At 40.8% G+C, this 23,888-nt stretch overlaps 1 protein-coding gene across 2 annotated transcripts in view; it reads right to left on the bottom strand.

The window, feature by feature from the left end:
• The window catches only part of Sugt1 (SGT1 homolog, MIS12 kinetochore complex assembly cochaperone), a 33,779-nt gene extending 11,336 nt beyond the window's left edge, over positions 1–22,443 (bottom strand). Inside the window, exons 1-10 of one of the 2 annotated variants that reach the window (XM_027394038.2) lie at positions 22,282–22,443; positions 22,137–22,194; positions 15,605–15,695; positions 14,066–14,135; positions 13,456–13,526; positions 10,007–10,060; positions 9,541–9,557; positions 6,611–6,642; positions 4,090–4,186; positions 2,703–2,810 (exon numbers count right to left, since the gene is read on the bottom strand). In XM_027394038.2, coding sequence (XP_027249839.1) covers positions 2,703–2,810; positions 4,090–4,186; positions 6,611–6,642; positions 9,541–9,557; positions 10,007–10,060; positions 13,456–13,526; positions 14,066–14,135; positions 15,605–15,695; positions 22,137–22,194; positions 22,282–22,319 — 636 coding nt within the window. In that variant the 5' untranslated portion in view covers positions 22,320–22,443. The remainder of the gene's footprint in view (positions 1–2,702; positions 2,811–4,089; positions 4,187–6,610; positions 6,643–9,540; positions 9,558–10,006; positions 10,061–13,455; positions 13,527–14,065; positions 14,136–15,604; positions 15,696–22,136; positions 22,195–22,281) is intronic. The other variant, XM_027394039.2, reaches the window with a different exon arrangement.
• Between the last annotated feature and the right edge of the window lie 1,445 nt (positions 22,444–23,888).

Genomic DNA, 23,888 nt, shown 5'->3' with positions numbered 1-23,888 from the left:
CTCCCTGGCATTGTCTATAACACTGCCTCCCTCTGCTGTTTGAAAAGAGAAATGATCCAATATTTCACCATTTATTTCCCTAGAGATACATAATTACAAAATAAAAATCAATTTATTTTCTGTAAAACATGTTGATTCCAGGATCAAAACACAACTTCTTCTAACTGTAGGTCTCTCAACCCCATATCCAGCTGTGTAACTGAATCCAGGAGCCACAAAAGCTTTCGCAGCAGCAATGAACAACCAAAAGTTAATTCAAAACCAAATATGTAATAAGCCCAAGGCGTTTGGGCAGCCCTGGCCAACACTGCATTGTACAGCATCACTGCAGCCTGGGCTTTGAACACACAACTCTAGAAAATATCTAAGAAGCTTTATGAATCAAGTAACAGCCAAGTGTAATTTCCATGCAAAAACATGGAAGTATACCTACTTCAAATTTGTTTTTATTGTTATGATTTATTAAAGCAAAGTTCTATGTATAACCGAAGAATTGTTTTTAAATACATTTCATTAAAATTTATTACCAGTAAAATGTTTGATTTAGGCCAAACAGTGGTGGTGCACACCTTTAATCCCAGCACTCGGGAGGCAGGGCCAGTGGATGGATCTCTGTGAGTTACAGGACAGGCTCCAAAGCTACAGAGAAACTCTGCCTCGAAAAACCAGGGTCACATAACGATCAAGCAAAATGATTCAAAAAGCCATGCTTTAGAATACAACATTAGAACTTAAATTCTTCCATTCAGAACAAAGAACACTCTAGTAAAGAAGCACTAGCCGTAGATGGAGGTCAGAATTAAAATATGCATCCTGGGCAAATACAAACAACTTATTGTCTGTTTGTTTGAAACAGCCTCTACATAGCCATGGCTGTCCTCGAACTAAAAGAGATCCACCTGCCTCAGCCTCCTGATCAGTGAACAATTATTTACTGTAGTGTGAATTTGGGAAAAGCATGTAAAACCCACTAGCCTGTTTTCTTTCCCTATGTGAAACTAAGAATAAAACATTGACTGTATCAGCTCCACCAGGGTTAAGAGCAGACTCCAATTCAGATTCTTCCATCACACAAGTTATCACTGAGCACTAAGTTTAAAGGGGAAGGACTACCAAATTAGCAAATAGTGTGAGCGTACTTACAAACTGCATTTATGTGTCAAACATGTGAAATACAAGTTCTTAACATTCATTTCACACAGAAATCAATTCTCACTTAAATTACTTCAAATGGACATTCAGTAAGAATCTCATGGGCTGGGAATATACTAAAAGGTAGAGTATTTGTGAGCTTGCACACTGCCTACATTCACTGCCAGGCTGAGGGTGTGATGGCACCCAACAACAATGGGCAGTATCTGGATTTCAGCCTTCTAAAGGAGGACAACTTGGAGGTCAGACTTGGAACTTAAAAACCAAAACAACTAAAAAGTGATTAACAAAAAGCACACAATGTTGCCAGGCGTTGGTGGCCCACGCCTTTAATCCCAACACTCGGGAGGCAGAGGCAGGCGGATCTCTGTGAGTTCGAGGCCAGCCTGGTCTACAGATCGAGTGCCAGGATAGGCTCCAAAGCTACACAGAGAAACCCTGTCTCGAAAAACCAAAAGAAAAAAAAAAAATTCTGATAAGCCAGAATGTTTTTTAGAGGATAAATCTTTCCCTTCATGTTGGGCTGCACATGCAAATGATTTACTGCATTTTTCTTTCTTTTTTAAAGGGAGAATCTCACTCTAGCCCATGCTGACTGAAAAAAAAACACTGCAGTTCAGGCCTGCCTCAAGATCACATATATCTCTCACCTCATCCCTGTATGCTGGGATTACAGGTTTTTTTTTTTTTTTTTTTTTTCAATTTTATATTTGCTACTAAGTTATACTACTACCTTCCTCTTTGCAATATTTAAAATACTCTAAAATTTCCATTGTGTATCCTTGTTTTATAAAATATACAGGAATCCAAACTATATAACCAAACTATAATTCAAATATATTTATCATGTCCTCTTAACCTAAATACAAGTTAACTAATAAATACAAGTTAACTAATAGCTTAACTAATAAAATTAAAAAAAAATGCATCTCATCCTTATAGTTCTTGTTATAAACTGTATGAGACTGAGTATTTGAATATCAAAACAGACCACACTGACAAATTCATGAGTATCAAAGAGGCTGGTTAGAACTGGAGAGATGGTTCGGTGGCAAAAAAGTATAAACAGTTCTTACATATATCTCCAGCACCCATACTAGGCACCTGTATTCATGTGCACATACCCCAACACACACACACACACACACACACACACACACACACACACACACACACACACACACACACACACGATTTTAAAAATAAGTTAAAAATAAAAATAAATGCTAAGGTATTTGCTCTGCATGCATGAAGACACAAACTTAGATTCCCATCGCCCACAGCCCACCATGGCATTAATACACACACACACAAAATTAAAAACTTTTAAATGCAATTTTAAAATTTAGGAAAAAAATCTTATTTTATGGTATGTCTACCATAAGGTCTGTGATGCAGACTTGTGGGAGCGTACTTGCCTAGCACAAACAAAGCCCTGGGTTTGATCCTCAACACAAGTGAGGCTACAAGCCTATTATACCTGGATGACTTCATCTACCAGCATGTTTTCAGACACTACTATTTCTATGTTACATTCTCAATGTGCTTACCTTTGTTGAAAGTACTTTAAATGTGCTCTGTTCAGGGACTATAGGGTGAAGCAACCTCAGTTTCATATGGTAATCTTCTCCAGAAGGGAGTTTCACCAAAGCAGACAACTAATGAAAACAAAGTTGGCATCATATTTTGTAAATGCACATAAAAGGGTAAGTATTTAATACAAACACAAATTTCAGCAATGTTGCAGATTAAGAATTTCACATAGAAAATGAGAGAGAGAGAGAGAGAGAGAGAGAGAGAGAGAGAGAGAGAGTGTGTGTGTGTGTGTGTGTGTGTGTGTGTGTGCGCGCGCGCGCGCGCGCGCGCACGCACACACCCTCATGCCCACACATCCTCCTGCACCATCACATCATGCATGTGGAGGTCAGATGACAGGTTTCTGGAGTTTGCTTTCTCCTTTCACCATGTGGAAGCCCAGGATTGACCTCGGATTGTCAGACTTGGCAAGAGGGGCCTTTACCCATAAGCCATCTCACCATCTCTGGATGTCAGATTTAGGTGCTTCAAGAGGATTTTTTTCATATGTCACCTCTCATTTAGAATCTCATATACAGAACACCAAATGGCAGAAAAGAATATTGCATAGTATTAATTACAGATCTAATTACACAAATTAAACACTTAAATCAAGAAAACATTAATACATAAGAACAAAGTAATATACAACATAGTTTTAAAAATGCCTACTCATGTGTAAATTGTTAATTCTACCACACCACTGCTCTTAAATGTCTATCACAAGAAAGGAAAAAGTTATTAAATCATACTCATTTGATAGAGTTCATAATTTTAAGACATGTATAAATCCCATCCAACTAAACTTTTTTTGTGTGTGGTGGTGGCTAAAAACTAACCCTTTTAAAAGTAACATATACCAGTAAGCAATGATCTTAATACTGTTGACCCAGTTCTGCTTTCCCAGGCAAACCTAGCAGAAAATGCACATAGAAGCCCACTAGTGAGTGCACAGTTACATGCACTCCAGAGTCAGAGGCAGGGGGATTGTAAAACGTTCATGGCCAGTCACAGATACACAGCTCAAATCTTTAAAAACTTCAAAATGAGCTGGGTAGTAGTGGCACACACCTTTAATCCCCACACTTGGGAGGCAGAGGCAGGCGGATATCTGTGAGTTGAGGCCAGGTTGGTCTAAAAAGTGAATTCCAGGACAGCTAGAGCTGTTACACAAAGAAACCCTGTCTCAAAGGGAGAGGGGGGGCTTCAAATGAATGGTTTCCATTTCATTTAGTATTTTTTCATATTATCTCAAGAAGACATGGAATATATTTACTAAACTGGCATAAACTATTCTAAAACATACTAAACTTATAGACAGCATTTAACCTCTATATAATACATTGTTCAAAGTCTAATTACCTCTTTTTCTGAAAATTCCATATTTACATCATTCTTCTGAATATTCTTGATCATAAGTGTAATGATTACTTGAGATTCCGTTTGATACCAGTCATACCTATTTAAAGGAATATATTCATATAATTTCTGATTTTCTTGAAGTTGTTTGTCAAATTAATAGACTGATAAGTAACAAGAGCTCCCCCATAAGGAAGACAGTAACAACGCAGCTGTAAAAGACTCCAGGAAATCTAAATTCCTATCACCTACATTGACAGAAGAGAGCTGGAGACAAAGGATGCAAACCTTTCCAGCAGGCACAAACCCTCTCATTTCCTAACACTGCTATGCTTAAGCTAAGAGGGAAATTTAACAGTTACCAGTTCTCTCATTTCCACCTAATACCAACTCAAAAAAAAAAAAAAAAAAAAAAAAAAAAAAAAAAAAAACTGAGAAAGCTAGCTCAAGAAAATGAAGCAATCAGCTTCTGAATCAATCAGCCACATTGATACAGGCGACACAGGTCAACCTCGGTCAATACTCTAAGCTCTGTTCACTGAAGATGGGAGCAAATACAAGGAAGAGAAACAAATGAGTACAAATTACATAAAGCCCCCACAGTGCCAGCAAATTATATACTGTTCTCTTTAAGTCAAGTTTTGAGGGAAGACCACTGTGTCTATAGTCATATTTTACACATCCTCCCACAACTCTGAAAAGGTAGGCATTCTTACTTCCAAACTAGACTACACAATAATCTCCCAGAGGACAAAGCTGTTTATCCTGCACTATTATATTTCTAAGAACAAGGGAAAGTGCCTACTTCACGGTATACTTATACACTGTTTTGAACTGCTATCTCAGCTACTTACATTAAAATAAAAGCATCTTGATCAAAGAAATGCACGTCAAGAGTCTCTGCACACACCTTCACAACTCAGTGTTGGTGCAAAGTTATACAGCAAACACGCCTCCATGTGTTTCTGTTACAGTCTTAAGAATACAAGTTGTTTAACCAGGGCTCAGAGAGACTCAACCAACAACCAGGGAGCCTGTATGGGACTGACCTAGGCACTCTGCATATATGTTACAGTTGTTTAACCTGGTCTTCTTGTAGGAAGAGGGCTGTCTCTAACTCTAACTGCCAGGTTTTAAGACTTTTCCCTTATACTGGTTTGCCCTGTCCAGCCTTAATACAAGTGAGTGGAGGTGCCTAGTCTTACTACAACTTAATAGACCATGTTTGGTCGAATTCAAGGGAGGCCTGCCCTTTCCTGAATTGAAAATCCAAAACCTAGGAGTGCACGGGAGAGTAGGGAGACAGAAGGTCAGTGGGAGGGGGTACTGGAAGGAGAGGAGGGAGGGGAAACTTTAGTTGAGATGTTATTTAAAAAAAAAGTAAAAAATAATATTTTCTCGATAATTTTTTATGAAAAAATACAAGTCTACATGGCTAGTGAATATGTTATGTATGTTGTGTGCATGTATGCATGCGGCTGAGTGTACATGCATGTATGCTGGCCAGTGTAGCTGGGTGTCTTCTTCAATGTTTCCTACCTTATTGTTTGAAACAGGGGTTTCTTTCTAAATGGCTAGGCAAGCTGGCTGGCCAGAAAGCTCCAGAGATCCACTTGTTCCCATCTCCCCAGCACTAGGAATGCAGATGTATGCCGCCATGACCAGTCTTTTTGTTTTTATGTGGGTGATGGGGATGGATGCAGACTCAGGTGCTCAAGCTTGCAGGGCAAGCACTTTACTAAGCCAAAGTCAAAGCCATGCTGTTCATTATTGTGACTACAATACTAACTTTGAACTCATGAAGAATATTTCTATGAAAAACTGATCCAGGGCTGAAGAAATGGCTCAGCGGTTAAGAGCACTGACTGCTCTTTCAGAGGGCCTGGTTCAATTCCCAGCAACCACATGGTGGCTCACAACCATCTGTTATGAGATCTGGTGCGCAGATACACATGGAAACAGAATGTTATATACATAATAAAATAAATAAAATCTTAAAAAAAATGATCCAAATATAAGAGGCAAAACAAGGCCTTATCTATGTCCTGCATCTTATATCGTGAACTCACTCACCTACATGGCACTGGCCTAGCATGCCTGCATGAGGCCTTTGCTGGTTCAAGCCTCAGCACCTTTCCCATGCTCACACGCACGCACACATGCCACCACTGCCGCCACCTGCAGCAGCAGCACGGCAAATTTCAATTCTGTGTGGCCTACTGCTTCTTTACATTTTTAACAGCATCAGCTTACCTAGAAGGGGATCTCTTTAATACACAGAAAGGCAACATAATATGTGAACCAAGCTAAGCAAGTTTAGAGAGGAGAGCTATTTGAATTTATTTAAATGTTAATACGAATTAGTAGACAGCCTTAAACACAATTTTCATAAAGACATTAACACAATTTTTAAAATTAGAAAACATTTAAAATTACAGGGTACAGCTCTGCCTTCTGGGAAACCAGAGTTTCTTCTCTTTAAGCACATTACCAGGAGCCGCATTATAAAAACAGAAACACTTACTTGATTTTTGACTGAGTTCTCTGAGATGCAGACTGATTTTGGCAGAGTGAAAAGAAAGATTTTTACACGTTAGTTTAGCAACTACATTAAAAATTCATGTATTATTAATTCACTTAGCACTGTGGTTCTTTAATATGGAAAAGTACAGTCGTGTGCAATCTTAACGTTTGGCAGGCTGTCTGGGAGGAGGAGGAGTTCCAGGCCAGCTTCACGCACACATGAGACCCTACCACAACAAACAACAACATTTTCCACAAGTATGACTGTCAAGACTGATTCATAAGATACAGAACTCAAACCTCATCTGTTAGCATTTGGAAGACCATTTTTAGCCTGGTGTGGTGGCAGTACACACCAGTAATCCCAGCACTTGGGAGGCAGAGAGAGGGAAAGCAGGAAGTCAAGATCATCCTCAGAGACAAAGCCAGTTTAAGAGCAGCCCAGGCTATGAGACTCCATCTCAAGAAAGACCAATTTTAACAGAGTGTAACCTCAGGCTTAATTGGAATACCAAACGCTGCTCTAAACAGTAAAGAACCTCAATGGTTATCTTGAGAAGAACATTTTAATCTATTTAAGGCAACTCTGCAACATACCCAGAACATGAGGAAATAAATTGACTCTTATTTTATTCAAGTCTCACTCATAGCCTAGGCTGGCTCAACTCCTGATCCTCCTGCCTCTGACTCCTAAGTACTGGAATTATAAGGATACACCACCATTTCCAGCCATGGAAATGAGAATTACATAATCCATACTGATAAACTATGGGTTCACTAGTTAAGGCTATATAAAGGTAAAGAAGGTGTCCGGAGTTATGGGTGGCCTCTGAATTGTCTCTAAATGAAAAAGGAAGCAACCAATGAAGTAAGCAAAACCATCCCAGAGGTGTGAAGCCAACTCGGAATTCCAGTTAGCACACAGCCAACAAGTATGAACACTGACTAAAACAACTACAATTTAGCCTGGAACCAGGACAAAAGTAAACTAAATCGGGGCTGAAGCAGTTAAAGAGTACTGGCTGCTCTCCAGAAGACCCAGGTTCGGTTTGCAGCACCAGTAACAGCCTACAATCATCTGTAACTCCAGTTCCAGGAGATCCAATTTCCACTTTTGGCATCCAAGGGTACCAGGAACACATGTGGTACATATACACATACATTCAGAAAAAATACTCAGGCACAGTAAAAAAAAAAAAAAAAAATCTTTAAAAAAGATATAGACCAAACCACAGCATAAGAGAACACACTAAACCTACAGAATCCTTTACTACTGGACAAATGGAAATTTTATTATGCAAATGCCATTCTGTTGTTCACAGTTTAGATACAAAGTATCCTCAGATCCCAAAGGTTATTTGCAACTGATGATACCATAGGGGAGGCAGGGCCTGGCTGGAACAAAGTTACCTGGGACGATTGCCTATGAAGATTTATTGGGTACCCAGTCTGCTCCCCCTTTCTCTGCTTCCTGGTTACCCTGATGTAAGCTGCTGTTTTGACTGAGCCTAAATAAACCTTTCTCCCCTTAAGTCAGTCATTGCAAGAGCCTAGCCCATGCAAGAACCTAGACCAAACCTGAACAAAAAACTATTAGCAGGTCAATTAGGAAGCCAACCTGTCAGGACCTCTCCAATCAGTTCTTCATTTACCACCCAGTCACCTAGGATTAAGGGGCAACCTTGGATGTTCAGAAATGGTTAAACAGGGCTTCAATTTTGGAAGTTGTTCTAAACTTTACCTATACACATGCATTGCCTAATGCTCCCAGGTAATCTGTCTGCAGCAGATTAGCTCTGTTAGCCACTGTTTATACATGAATAAATCTCTCAGAATAAGTGGTTTTCTTATGTCACAATGTAATTTTGGAAACTTGAGATGGAAATCTTTCTTAAAAGATGAATGAGCTTCTCAAAAAGGTAATTATCCACAAAATGAGTTATATATGGATTTCCCAACTCTGTGATTTTTTTTCCTGACTTTGTATATGACAACTACTACTACTAAAACAACATGCCATAATTTAACTGCATTATATTAAAGTCTAAACTGATGAAACATTAAGTGGACCATTGTGGCTTGGAGAAACGGCTCAGTAGTTAAAAGCACTGACCCTCCCCAGAGGACTCAGGTTCAATTCTCAGCATCCCATGGCAGCTCACAACCATCTGCCAACTCCAGTTCCAGGAATGATTCACCCTTCTGACTTCCATACATACCATATGCACACGTGGTACACTGACACACACACACATAAAACACTCATATACATAAGAAATTTAAAAAATTAAGTTCACCAAATATTTTGTTACTTTTCCTTACAATTACACAGTAATTTATTTTTAACTTCTGTGTATGTGTGCCTGCATAAGTGTCTATTCACCACATGTGAACATATGTGCTAGGAAGCCAGAGGGCATCAAATACCCTGAAACTAGAGTTACAAGGGGTTGCGAACTACTTGATGTGGATACTGGGAACTGAACCTAAGTCCTAGGAAGAACTGCAAGTGCTTTTAGCTACCAAGTCAGCTCTCCAGCCTTGGTCCTGTAATTTAAGATTCTCATGTCCAAAACATTAACAAATATTAAGAATGAACCAGACAGATAAAAGCATTTCCAATGTGCTTTAAACTTAACAGTTAAAAAAAAAAAAAAAAAAAAAAAAAAAAGTCCTATCTATACACAACAACTGTTTAACCTATTAAATTGTAGATACTGGTAAGGAAAACATAGGAAATAACCACACTGATCACACTAAAATACAATCAGCTTAGATTATACACTAACTTCACCAAGACAAGCCAGTACTTTATAGTTTTTAATTTCAACAAAATGAGTTATTTCGGATAACTATTAAGTCCTGGCTTAAATACATTGGATTCATTACATTTACATGACTAAATAAAACATGAGGAATGAGTGGACTTACCACTTCAGACTCTGATGCTATAAAACATAAAAAAGAAAGCATTTTCAGAAAACAGTACATTTGTAGGCAAAGCTATAGACATGATTTCTACAGCAAACATATCAATCAAGAAAGTAAATTTTTATATATAATGAAGCAAATTGTTTCAATTTTGCATCCAGAAGTTACTTTCGATTCATTGATTATCTTCTACTGGTAATAACCTAATACTTTTGGCAAAGCAAAACCTTGGAATTTTTCTTCTGACATAAGACTAAAAATGAGGGCCAATCGGAAACAGTCTATTATTGGTGCTGGGTGTAACTTAGTGGTAGAGCAACCACTTGCCCAGCATACACATGAACAAGGCCATGGGTTTGATCCCCAGAACCAAGAAAGAAAGATTAAAAATAAAATGTTTAAACCCCCAAACTTGAAATGTTTATTTTAAAACAAAAGACTGTGGAAACCTATCCAACCCACTTACCAGGCTGAGTCTCCTGGCACCTTTTAATCCAGATGGCAAAATTTGCATCTGCACCTGGAAAAAAAAAAAAAAACACAGACTGTAAAACCCCTCATGTGAACAATGTAGCATATTCATTCAAGAAATATTACTAGCTACCTACTATGCCTGAAGTCAAGTAGGCACTGGGAATTGAGCAGTCAATAAAATAGGTGCTGCCTGCCCAGAGAGTACAGCACAGCAACTGCAGTGTTAGGGCTCCGACATAACCATGGGTTTACCACTGAGCTGTTCATCCTAGAAAACTATTATGTTAAACCAGTTTTAACGACAGCCAATCTCACTAGTTTCTCAGATGTTTATAATCTACATTTCCTCCATCTACCCTGATCTTAAAGGAACTCTTTCTCACAAGGAAAAGAGACTGAATCAGATTCTCAAGTCAGTTCTCATCACTTTATCTTGCAGCTACCAACTATCTACCATTTCCTCTGTGATTTGTCTATCTTCAGTACTTAAAACTGTGAAACTGTCACATCTCCATGGTATCCAAGAAATGGAACATACACAATGAACTCTATGTTTACACAGAGCAGCAATATGAATGAAATCAATAAATTATTTACCTCTGAAGCCCTATAACAATATCTAAATAGTCACTATGCCTAGTAAAAGGTGCTAAATATTAAGTGATCAGAACAAAAGCTTTCAGCCGGGTGGTGGTGGCCCATGCCTTTAGTCCCAGCACTCAGGAGGCAGAGGCAGGGGATCTCTCTGAATTTGAGGCTAGCCTGGTCTACAGAGTGAGTTCCAGGACAATCAGGGCTGTTACACAGAGAGACCCTGTCTCGGAAAGGAAAAAAACAAAACAAAACAAAAACAAAAACTTACTATTAATCTGATAATATATCTTTTGTTGTTGTTTTTCAAGACAGGGTTTCTGTGTGTCACCTTGGCTGTCCTAGAAATAGCTCTGTAGACCCGCCTGTTTCTGCCTCCCAAGCACTGGGATTAGAGGTGTGCACTGCCACTGCTCAATCATGCAACATTTCTAAATTGCCTGATTTATAAAAAGAATTAAACTATTTGTGCCCTATCAAAATGTTAGACACACATGCACTGTATTCTTCTGGGGAACTATTATATTCAAACACTAGTCTTAAATAACCAATTAATCACTCCTACCATTCAAGAGGGAAGAAGGCACAAAGCAAAGAATACATTACAGAATTAGAAAACTAGATTGTTTAGATTTGCAAAGAGCAATTATTCTGACTTCTTAAATGAACAGCTATAGACTAGGGTGAACAAATAGAATTATTACTGTTTACAGAAATCTTCCTTCCTAATCATTGCTTCTATTTGCACACTGGACCTAAACTCCTTTCTTCTGAGAAATCACGTAGTAGAAGAGCAAAGGTAAAGCACTACAGAGTAAGATTTTAAAACATGTAGCACTTTAGGCGCAGGGTTTGTCAAAGTCATCAGTACTGACATTTTGGGCCAGATACGTCTCATGGCAACAGTCATGTGCACTAGAGGAAGCTGTTCACAAGATCTTCAGTGGCCCTTTCCACTAGCCATGACTACCCAATCTCTCAGATATTTGGAAAAGTCCTCCTGAAGCACAACTGTTTCCAGTTAAGAACCTCTGTTTTAAAGAATGCTAGTAACACTCTACCATAGGAAAAAAATAATACAATTTGGATTATGAACTTTCCTATACTTTTCTACAAGATGACTTATAAAATCTACCTTTTGGTAGCTTTCCAGCACTCACTTTCTTTATATAACTAGATGCTAGTATTATGCTCATATACACTTCTCAAAATCATGGCATTTTGAAGAAGCAAAAATACTCTCAAAATTAGTTTTGTCTGAGAATACAAATGTTTATGTCTGTAGGAAGCCCTAGGTTTGATCCCCAGTACCACATAAACAGTGGTGCCCGTCAGTAATCCTGGCAATCCTAATGGCAGGAAGGTCACAAGGTCAAGGTCATCCTCAGCTTCATGAGTTCAAGGTCAGTCTAGGATCCATGACACCATCTTAGACAGAAGTTCCCATTTCTGCATCTCACAAGGTTCTCAGACTTAACCCTTTACTTCTCCATCCGAAGACTAATGTAAAACCTCCTCTTTTAGCAATCTAAGTAACTTAAAATGAACATTCAAACTTTTATTTTATTATTTTGTGTGTGAGTGCTCCCTGCCTATATGTATGTCTGTATACCCTATTTGTGTCTGGTGGCCTCACAGGACAGAAGAGAATGTGGGATCCCCTGGAAATGGGGTTACAGGCAATTGTGACCCACCATGGCATGTATACTGGAAATCAAACCCAGATCCTCAGCAAAAGCAACCCTCTGAGCCATCTCCAGCCCCATAAACATACTTTCAAAAAAGAAAGCAAATTACAGGCTGGAGAGATGGCTCAGAAGTTAAGAGCACTGACTGTTCTTCCAGAGGTCCTGAGTCCAATTCCCAGCAACCACATGGTGGCTCACACCACCTTGAATGAGATCTGGTGCCCTCTGCTGGCATGCAGGCAGAAGAGTGTATACATAATAAATAACATCTTAAAACACACACACACACACACACACACACACACACACACACACACACACACAGAGCAAATTAAATTTTCACTTTTCCAGTAGAAGAAAACACAGCCAGAATCTGGGAGACATTACTCGAAAGGGACTCAGTGTGACCCTAGCACTCATATAAAAAAGCAGGTGCAGTGGTGTGAACTCCAAACACAGCCCTGGAGCTTGATGACCAGGCAGCCTAGCCTAATCGACAAAGCCTCTAGTCCCATCTCAAAGGACAAAAACAGTTCCTAAGGAATGCCACCTAAGGTTAACGACTGGCCACTACATACAATCAACAAATATTCATGCACTTGCTAGGGGGACGGGAAACACTGAATGTTTACATGTCATTCTTGGCTTCTTCCCTTTCCCTTTCTTTTCTGTATGTGTATGTAGTATGCCAGAACATAATATGTGCATGTATGGCGGTCTGAGCTGATGTCAGCGATCTTTCTCAACTGCTCTTCCTATTCTTTGAGGTAAATTCTCTCAATCCCAGAGCTTGCTATTTGGCTAGTCTGGATAGCCAACTTGCTCCAGGAACGCTCTGCCCTAGCCTTCCCAAGGCTGAAATCAGGCAAGCCACCATCCCAACCAGGGTCCTAGGGACCCAGACTCCAGGCCTCCTGCTTGCACATTAAATGCTTTAACAGCTAACTCGATGGCCAGACCTTAATTTTGGTTGCTAATGGCAAAGTTTATCTGTGATTAAAATGCTAAAGAATGGTCAATTTAATCAAAATTTAAGTGAATTCAAATTCCAAAATCAACATGAAATAATGCTAAAAGGACAGTAAAAGCTTAACAAAATTTAGCTATGGTATTTAAGACCAAAAAAGGAGAGTCATTTATGAAATGTACTTCTAATACTTACTATCTAATTTTTGTCCTGCTATAAAAGTGTCTAAAGCAGAAGCGTAGTCTTTTTGATGGTATTCACACATCCTGTTTGAGAACATTAAAGACAAATTAATACACACACATGAAACCATGGAAAACCTTCTTTCTAAATAAAGATACTTTTTTACTTTCATATGCTAAAAGGGAATTTCAAGTATATGCTAATAAGCCAGAGGGTTTTTTTTTTTTAAATAGCTACTATAACATCTAGATTTTAATACTCCGTTTAGATGAATCTGATTTTAATTATACAAATATATCCATTTCAAAACAATTATTCAAAAGAATTACTTGCTCGGTTAACTAAGTCATGCTCATCTGTGAAAATAAGCAGGGCTTATTAAATACACACAAAGCAGATCAAGTTTTTGTTATTATTACATGTGGCTACCTAGCTCTGTTGACAGAGAACATCCATAAGTTCCAGCCACACTTGGCAGTTACTTCAGTCATCACTACTTTAAAGTCATACATTATCTCATACTTCAGTTAACATACTAGCATAAGTTAGTACTCTAAGGTTACAACATAAATAGCTTATAACAAATCAACATATAGTCCAAACCCATGGGTCTATTACATACCCTTTCCTCAGGATAGCAGTAGGATTATTTGGATTGAGTTCAAGAGACTTCTTTACATCAGCAATACCATCTATATATAAAAAGGTAAGGATGTTTAGTCAGGTATTTACAGGGCCAGCATATACTACACATCAATTTGAATCAGGGCCATCACAATGTTTCAGCAGTATCGGTACTTGTCGTCAAACTGACAACCTAAATTGAATCCCAGAACTCACATGGTAGAATACAAATGGACTCCAGTTGTCCTCTTTCTATCCTCCATGTGTGTACTATGACATACACAAGCTGACACACAAAGACACATAAAATAATGTAAAACAAATAAGTCAGTATTTTATTTCTAACCTCTTAAATTGGTAAAAGACCAAATCATTTTAATTAAGGAGAAACTAATCCAAGATAAAATGTAAGTATTACTTTCATATCTTGCTTGTGGTCTAATATTTGGCCTATTACTAAATTGTGTGTGTGCCTGTCTGCTGAGCAGACTGCAGGTCCCAGGGAGGCTACAAGAGAGGCATCACATCCACTGGAGCTGCAGTTACTGGCGTTACTGTGAGCAGCCTAACCTGAGTGCTGAGAACAGAACTCAGGCCCTCTGGAAAGAGTAGTATCCATTCTTTTAACTGCTGAGGTCTCTTTCCAGCCCCCTTTAGCTTTCTTCCTTAAAGTTCATCTGTCATCAGTAAATGAAGCTGTGTCCCAAAGCTCATCTCTTTTTCTCATTAACAATATTTATGAAATTCAAGGCACTAATTCTCCCCCCACAACACAAACACTCATTTTTTTAAAGTCACATAACTCAGAAATACATTCATTTTCATTAAAAATTGCTAACAAAAAATAGTGTACATGAAGCACTATTCAACAGGGAATAAACAGCCGTCTCCATAAATTCTCTGCCCACTGAAGGAAAGACATCTATAAGTGTTAAATCAATGTTACTCAGCAGGTTTCTTTCATGAAAAACCATGTTAAAAATCCTCAAAGATGGTACTGAGGAGATGGCTCAGCCAGGGAAAGCCTCCATTGGTAAACACAAAGATCTATATTCAACCCCCAGCACCCCATGTAAGAACTCCAGATGTGGTCACTTATAATCCCGGATGCTCACCGGACAGCACAAGCAGTCTAACCTACCTAGTAAGCTCCAGGCCAATGAGGCATCCTGTCTTCAAAGAGATGGAAAGCATACCTGAGTGCACTCAACACTATCCTCTGGCTTCCCCAGAGGCACAGGCACACGCTAACACAACCCACAAAGACTCCATTTCTTTCTTTCTTTCTTCCTTTTTTTTTTTTTTTTTTTTTGGTTTTTCGGGACAGGGTTTCTCTGTGTAGCTTTGAAGCCTATCCTGGCACTCACTCTGTAGACCAGGCTGGCCTCAAACTCACAGAGATCCACCTGCCTATGCCTCCCGAGTGTTGGGATTAAAAGCATGTGCCACCAACGCCCGGCTCAAAGACTCCATTTCAACATCCTAACTTGGGCAAAATTTATAAGTAAACTACAAAATGGTTTGTAAAAAACATTACCAAGGTGTTTCCCAAGAAGCATGTGACAATAAGCTCTCTGACAGTAATACTGTGCATCCTTTGGATTATGTTCCAAAGCCTTAGTCAGCTCCTAAAAATACAAACATGTAGAAGGTCAGTAAATAATGTTTAACACCATCACATTCTAATTAAAACATAACTTAAAGTCAACCTGTGAACACAAGCTATTGGAGGAAAAAAACAAAGGAAACAAGCTTAGAGCTCTTCACTGTAAAAGAATCACTATTTCCCTCTTTAAGAGCACAATAAAGAGTAATTATATCATCTCATTTATTCCAAAAGAGCTGTTGATATACATAGACCAGCTCAGAATTCCTCATTTAAAGAAGGCCCAAATACCATGTAGAATTTGAGGTGCTATCCAACTTAAAAACAAAACAAATGGAAACAGAAAACTCAAAACAAAACAAAAAACCTTAAAGTTAAAACTAGCAAGGCAGGCAGGCATTGGTGGTGCTACTGAAGGGTGTTTGGCCTAAGATATGGAATGTCTTACGAAGATAACAGAATACTTGATCTAAGGTGTGATTACTAGAAGTCTTAATCCCCAAGGCCAGATAATAAGAGGTTTGATCTAAGGCGTAGTTACTAAATGTTTTGTGAATTAAGGAAGTAATTACATTTGTCTGTTCCTTGTATCATTGGCAAATTTTTTGTGTTTTCCCCCTTTTAGTTGGGGGAATATAAGAACTTAGAGCAAAAAAACTTAAGGCAGGCCAGGCGTTGGTGGCACACGCCTTTAATCCCAGCACTTGGCAGTCAGAGGCAAAACAAACAAACAAACAAAAAACCCTTAAGGCAGATCCCAGTATTCACTGGATGCCCTCCCAACTCTTATCTTCTATTTCTTTCCTCAATCCACACTCCCCCTTCTCAGGTACAGACTGGGCAAATAGGCTGGACCTGACATAAATAGCAACAAAAACAGTTGTATGGTTGGGGGTCACCACAACATGAGGAACTGTGTTAAAGAGTCACAGCATTGGAAGGCTGAAAACTATTGGACTAGTGTTCTCTTTCCAGAAGAACACAACAATTCATCCTCTTACCTCCTTAGTAACAAAACTATACCAGAGACCAGATTCAAATCAGGTCTATCAAGCCCCAGATTAGAATTTACACAAAACAGAAGCACCTCCCAGCTCACTGAACTCCAAAGCTTCTCTCACCATCTTACCTGTATTGACGTTTTCTAACGTTTTGAAATCCCAAGGCTAAGTAAATCTTGTACCTAACTTTTAAAGCAATTTTGAAAATAGAAAATGGGCCAAGCATAGTGGCACAAGCCTTTAATCCCAGTACAGTGGCAGTGATATGGATCCCTGAGACCAGCCCTGTCTATGTATAGAATTCCAAGACGATCTGGGCTATATAGATTTTTTTTTTTTAATATACCCTTTTTTCCCCCATAAATGTGCAGATAGGCAGAGTGCGTCCCTACTGGATACAAACCTCTCTTTTTTTGTGTCCTCTTACAAAATTTTTTTCAGGGCTAAAGAGATGACTCAGAGGTTAAGAGCACTGGCTGCACTTCCAGAGGTCCTGATTCAATCCCCAAAAACCACATGGTGGCTTACAGCCATATATAAGATCTGGTGTCCCCTTCTGCCATGTAGGCAAAACATTGTATACATAATAAATAAATCTTTTCTTTGAAAAAAAAAAGAATTTTTTCCTGTATTTAATCACGTTTTTACCCACCCCTAATTCCTCCCAGACCCATGCAACCTCATGTTCTCTAAAAAGCAAAAAGCATATGAAGCTCACTTTGTGTTAACTGATTGATTACTCCTGATTTTTCCCTTTACATCAGGTATCAATGGCAGTTTCTTGGTTAGGGGTGGGACCCCATGTCCATTTCCCCTTCTCAGTGTGGTAGGACTTGAACCTGTGGTGTAGGACATGCTGCTTCAGTCTGAGTTCTTATGTACATTTGTCCTGTTGTGTCTGGAAGGCATCGTTTCCCTGGAGTCATCACCTCTGGCCTATCTCTCAGCAGCCTTTTCCCTTTAGATTCCCATCCTGAGCCTGTCACAAAGGAGTTGGATATAGATATCCCAGTTAGGACTGAGTGCTCGTGTCTCTCTGTCTCTGTCTCTGTCTCTCTCTCTGCACATGGTCCAGTTGTGAATCTCTATGACAAAACCCTTTTTCAATCCCCAACATTACATAAAAACAGGCAGGGTAATATATGATTGTAAGACTATAATCCCAACACTAGAAAAGGAGAGGCAGGAAGATCTTTAGTTCAAAATCATCCTTAACTTCATAATGAGTTCCAGGGTCAACCTGGTTTTCTCTGTATTAAACTGAAATTTAAACACACCCCCAGTTATGGTGGCACAAGCCTTTAATCCCAGCACTCTGTATGTAGGCAGAAGCAATTTCAAGGTCAATGTATACTACAAAGATTTCCAGGACACCCAGGGCTGTTACTCAGAGAAACCCTGTCTCTGAGAAACAAACCAAAAAAAAAAAAACAAAATACACACCCCCTTAAGAGAACTTACTACTGTGTAACTATGTAGTAACTGCTAAGTAGCCCTGGCTGGCTTCAAACTTGCAGCCCCTCTTTCAGCTCTCCTGAATTCAGAGATTACAAGCATGAGACAGTTTATATAGTCCTCTTAAAAAGTCAAGTAAAAGCTTCAGTATTTAAACCACCTTTGTAAATGAACTTTAAACCGATTAATCAGTTGTTAAGAAAAATACGTTTTGGTGGTAACAGTTCAGTTTCATAAAAACGCAACCAACTTGGTAAAGCTGTTACTAAAATGAGGTTTCCAAAACAAGCACACAAATAAGCAAACTAAAACAAGTTTAAAAGAATGACAAATTTATAAATGGATAGTGATTTTTGAATAAACAAATTATAATGAAGCCTGAAGCAAATCAAGTTAAGGTAATGATCTGTGGTCTTAACTACATCAATCTTATAGTATGCTTTGAACTGGTAAATGGAAGCACCTGAAGAGGCATCGTCTTCAATGCTAACACTTGAATCACAGCAGCAATGGGCTATTAATTAGTGCAGACCTAAGCAAAAATATTGAAAGCATGCCCATAAATACACTTGCAGAAAGCGGAGTTATGTGGGTTCATCGGTAGCACTTGAATAGCATCAGTCCCATTACCACAAAGAAAAAGAAACAAGCAAGCAAAACCTACAGTGAGAAGTATCCCACTAACCAGAACAATAATGGGAAGGGAGGTGTAAGGCATTAAAATTGATACTTTGGATGGATTGGGGATGTAGCTCAGTTGGTAGAGTACTTGCCTAGCATACATGAAGCCCTGGGTTTGATTCCCCACACAACATAAAACTGGGTATGGTGACACAGGCCAGTAATTCCAGGAGGCATGGGAATCCGAAGTTCAAGGTCCTCCTCAGCTATATATGAGTTGAGCTAGCCTGAACTATGTGAAACCCTGCCCCAATAAACAAATAAGACTGGGGCTTTGAAACTGGGGCTGTAGGAGGAGGCTTTGTGGTAGACCATGCACTTAGCATGCATGAGTACCTGGGTATAAACTCTAGGAAGGTTCCTGTTCCCCCCCCCCCATAATTTTTTAATTAAGACTCTTAGGAAATTTTGAAATATTTAAAATTTTAAGCCCTTTAAAAATGCTACTTAAGGTTCAAAGAACCTCTGGATATGTCTCAATCTTGTTACTCCTCTTTTCCACAGTCATATAGCTAAGTTCTGAGCATCAATCCATTTCAAAGCATTGAGCACTGCTGCAGAGAAAAACATCTGAACTGATTACCACTTCCCGTTAATCAATCCCAGCTCTGCTCAACAAAGCTACTTCCAAGTCAGCTACTAGCTTGTGTATCATATATCCCCAGTCCTCCCCCTCCAGCAGATGACCTTGATCCCTTGAAACCAGATACCTGTTGCTTCCAAGCCTTTTGCTTTCACCAAGTTAACCTTTTCACTCTTTTATTTCAACTGCCTACTGAGTAAAATGTAGCTAATGCCATCAGCAAACGTTGCAAGAATCATGCAGAAGAGCTTGCCCATCACGAGTACCAAGTGCTACACTGAGAACAGAGGAGTAATCAAGATACACAAAACTCCTACTTTTTTTTGTTGTTGTTGTTGGTTTTTCCAAGACAGGGTTTCTCTGTGGCTTTGGAACCTATCCTGGCACTCACTCTGGAGACCAGGCTGGTCTCAAACTCACAGAGATCCACCTGCCTCTGCCTCCTGAGTGCTGGGATTAAAGGTGTGGACAACCAACACTGGGCTTCGAAACTACTTTCATGCCTAATTCAGATTTACACAGGAAAGCTAGTTCCTCTGAGCAGGGTTCACTTGAGGTGAATTCTAAAGAAATAAACCTTCCCAGGTAAAAAATGAGATATAGGTCAAGTATATTTTTGGGAAAAAGAAGTAGACCTGAGTTAGAAGCACTTGCAACAGTACAGCTCTATAGAGTCCAGCTCACCAGAGACCCTGCCAGCCATTATAAGGAATTTGGACCTTCAGTGTGAGGGAAGGTCATGGAAAGTTTTAGTACAAGTGACATGACCCAACTTATATTTTAAAGTTGTCATTCTGGCTACTGTATCATTAATACAGTAAAATAAAGATGATCAGAAACAGTATCAGGTCCCCAAAGAAATATCTTTCCCCAAAGCTGGCATTTAGACAAAAGATAGCATTCCCTCAGAGGCTTCCTACATGCTAAAAGTAGTTATTCTGTGTATCTCTGGGAAAGGGACATATGTGGCACCAGTTAGCATGTCAAGGTCAACGCTAGGCTCCCTCACTCCCTACTTACAAGCACCCCCCCCCCAGCTCACAGGCTCCCTTCCTCCCAAGTACCCATTCCCACAAAATTCAGGAGATTCCCCTACACACATACACACACACCCCTTATTTCTCTGCTTTGCCTTGGCAGTTTAGAATGAACTTTCTCCCCCTTTTCACACACGAGCATCTATTTTGATTTCTTTACCCATTTTTATTCAAACAGAAAAAACTAACACATAAGTCCAGAATGTGTGGAAGCCACTGAAGTTATAGAATATTACATGGAATACACAGGAAGGAGCAGCATCTGTCGATGACCCTAGGACTTTGGGGGCAGCCTAGATCTGTACCCAACACCCAATCATTTCTTCCGTTCTCGGTCCTCCCCATATTCTCATTTATTTCCTTTGTCAGAAAAGAAATTTTGCTTCCAGTCTTAAATCTCAAAGTCATTAATGCCTTTTTGTTTGGTTTTGTTTTGTTTTTCCAGACAGAATTTCCCTGCATAGTCCTGGCTGTACTTGAACTCACAGAGATCTCTCTTTCCAGTCTGTCCTTCCCAAAAGCTGGGATTAAAGGCATGCACCACTACCACCCAGTTTGCTAATCCCTTGTTTTGGAACCGAATTATCTGTTTCACCTGATGATCACTCGGTGAACCTAACAATACAAAACCAAACTTGAAACTTTCAAACAACTATATAGTTCTACTAGTCTGCTAGCCTCTGGAAAAGCGGTTTCTTTAAGTCTCGGGATGTAAAAATGTTTCCCCCTTCCTAGCAAGATTCTTGAGCTCTGAAGGTCAGGCAGGGTTTCACACATCCAACTCATAGCCTCAACTCACTATGTCGCTGAGGATGACCTTGAATTTCTGACCCCTGTACATTCCTCCTGAGTACTGGGATTACAGGGCCTTCCCCACCATACTGACATATGCTAACGACTCTCTCCAGCCTGGCCACTGCTCTTAGCAACATCCGTACAAAGATAGTTTGTTCTAGAATTCACCAAAAATAGCCCAGAAACAACTCATACAACATTATAAAAATTTAGGCAGGGCATGGGCTGGAGAGATGGCTCATCAGTAAGAGCACTCACTGCCTGTTCTCTCAAAGGTCCCAGTTCAATTCCCAGCAACCACATGGTGGCTCACAACCATCTGAAATGAGGTGTGGTGTCCTCTTCTGGCCTGCAGGCATACATGTAGGCAGAATACTGTATACATAACAAACAAAAAGTTTTTAAAAAATAAAAAAAGGCGGGGCTTAGTGGTGCATCTCAAGAAATCACAGGATCCAAAGTTTAAGGACAGCATAGGTATATATAAACGCGTTTCTTTTTTAAACTGTACGAAGAACAAGGACAACCATCTTTAAAGTAAATGTTCTTTAGTAAACTTAGTCAATCAAGTACTCGTAACAGTACCTGGGCAACCATAACTGTCAAAACTAAAAAAATGCTACATTAAGCCCTATCTTCGCCTTTTCCTTGACCATAAACGCCAATAAATGAAGTCGTTTCAGGCCAACCACAGGTGGCAACTATGTGCCTGCGTCTGGGGAGTATAAAGGCAAGATCTATGGCAAAAGGGTCGCTGGGGGACAAAGAAATGGATCTCACGACCATAATACTGGGCCTGAGACACACTGAAAATTGTAGCTTTAGTCCCACGAAGGTAATGCTGGGAAGCAGCGGAGTCGGTAGGAACCCAACAATCCCAGTGCGAACGGAGCAGAAATGAACTCACTCACCTCTAACGCCGCCTGGGGGTCCTCGTCGATCAGAGCATCTGAGAAGCTCTGGGAAAACCTGCCAGGAAAACAACGACTTCAGCAGGGCTCACTAACCAAGGAAAGAACAGCAAGACACACAGCAAAGGGGAGGAAAAATACGCACCGCTGGGACGTTGCAGATCCTGCTGCAGGTGCCGCCATCCCTAAGAGCCACTAAAGCTTCGGCCCGAGCGTTTTCTACCTTGGTTACCACCTCTGCCGCGGCCCAGGGGGGGGAAACTTCTGAAGACACACCAACAGAGCTTCCGTCCTCGGCAGCCAATCAGCAGCCGCGCAGCATGCGGCCGCGGAAAAGGAAGCGGAGGGCGGGCAGATGGGCGCGGGGCCCGCTGGGAACGAGGAGGACACGCTCCCCGGCCCCGCCCCGTGTCGGTGACGCGCGCCAGGTCCCGCCCCGGGGGCGTGGTCATGGCGCCGGCGCCCCGCCGTCCGCCCGTAGGGGTTCCGCAGGGCTTGCGGGAGCTCTAGCGTGGTCTCCAAGCGGCGCTGCCAGGCGCCGGGACCCGTCGGGGGAGTTCGCGGCTCCGCTAAGGTGCGCCACGTTAAGCACCGTTTTCTCTGGTTTTCAACATGGCTGCCGCGGGCGGCCAAGCTGTGCGTGACGTCATCCGTCGCTGCCAGGTCTTCTTCCGGCCGCGGAGCCGGCTATGGCGCGTCGGTTCGTACGACCGTCAGCGGGGAGCTCCGACAGGCCGGCTCGCCGGAAGTGGCTTTACGGACGGGGAGAACGGGGTTTTCCGCAGGCGCTGCCGGATCCTAGCGCTCCACACCCCAAACTTCCTTCCTGCTCGGCCTTCCAAACCAAGAAAAGCCTGTTTTGCAGGCAGCGAGCGAATGAAACTTGGCCTAAATTGTCTTAGGGGTGCCTCGCGTGCTAACTAACGGGCCAGGCCTCCCCTCCCACCCTCGCCGCCCTTAGAGCCAAACGTCAGACTGGGAAGCTTCCTGTGCGTTGTTTGAGGCGAAGTGGTAACGGGCCACAGGAGGGAGTGGGCGTGAGTGGCTCAGTAGAGCAAGGAACAGAATTAAAGTACCCGCTGCCCCAGACTTGATTTCAGAGCTCCGGAAGTCGTTTTACAAAACGAATGAGAGGGTGGTCGATGTCTAAAAAGAATCACTGCAGCTGCAACAGATAACGGGGGTGGAATTTGAAAATAGAAGGAAACGTGAGCCCATGCTCAAGCTGGAGAAATGGAAGGGCACGTGAACTAAGTACGTGCCGAGTCATCAAGAGATAGCGGTGTGGAATGCTAAAAAAGTTTAAAGTGTAGGCGTGTCCCAGCTGTACAGTGAATGGGTGGTTTGAGGGGGAAAGACAAGTGTTAATGGAAGGTAACAGGTCAAGCACAGGAATCTGAATCCACTGACTTTAAGAATGGAGGTGTGAGAGAGACTTTGAGACTGTACAGGGCCTGCTGGCCGCTACACTGAAAGAGGTGCAGGTTTCTGGGTAAGCTGGTGAGAAGATACAGTTAGCTGAACTAAAAAAAAAAAAGAAAAAGAAGCCGGGCGTTGGTGGCACACGCCTTTAATCCCAGCACTCGGGAGGCAGAGGCAGGTGGATCTCCGAGAGTTCGAAGCCAGCCTGGTCTCCAGAGCGAGTGCCAAGATAGACTCCAAAAGGTACACAGAGAAACCCTGTCTCGAAAAAAAAAAAAAAAAAGAAGAGAAAAAAGCTGGGCAGATTTGTAAAGGAAGGTAGAGGGTTTC

Source organism: Cricetulus griseus, assembly GCF_003668045.3.
Source record: "Cricetulus griseus strain 17A/GY chromosome 1 unlocalized genomic scaffold, alternate assembly CriGri-PICRH-1.0 chr1_1, whole genome shotgun sequence".
NCBI classification, from domain to species: Eukaryota; Metazoa; Chordata; class Mammalia; order Rodentia; family Cricetidae; genus Cricetulus; species Cricetulus griseus.
Note: the sequence above shows the minus strand (reverse complement) of the source record. Positions and strands in the feature narration are given on the sequence as shown.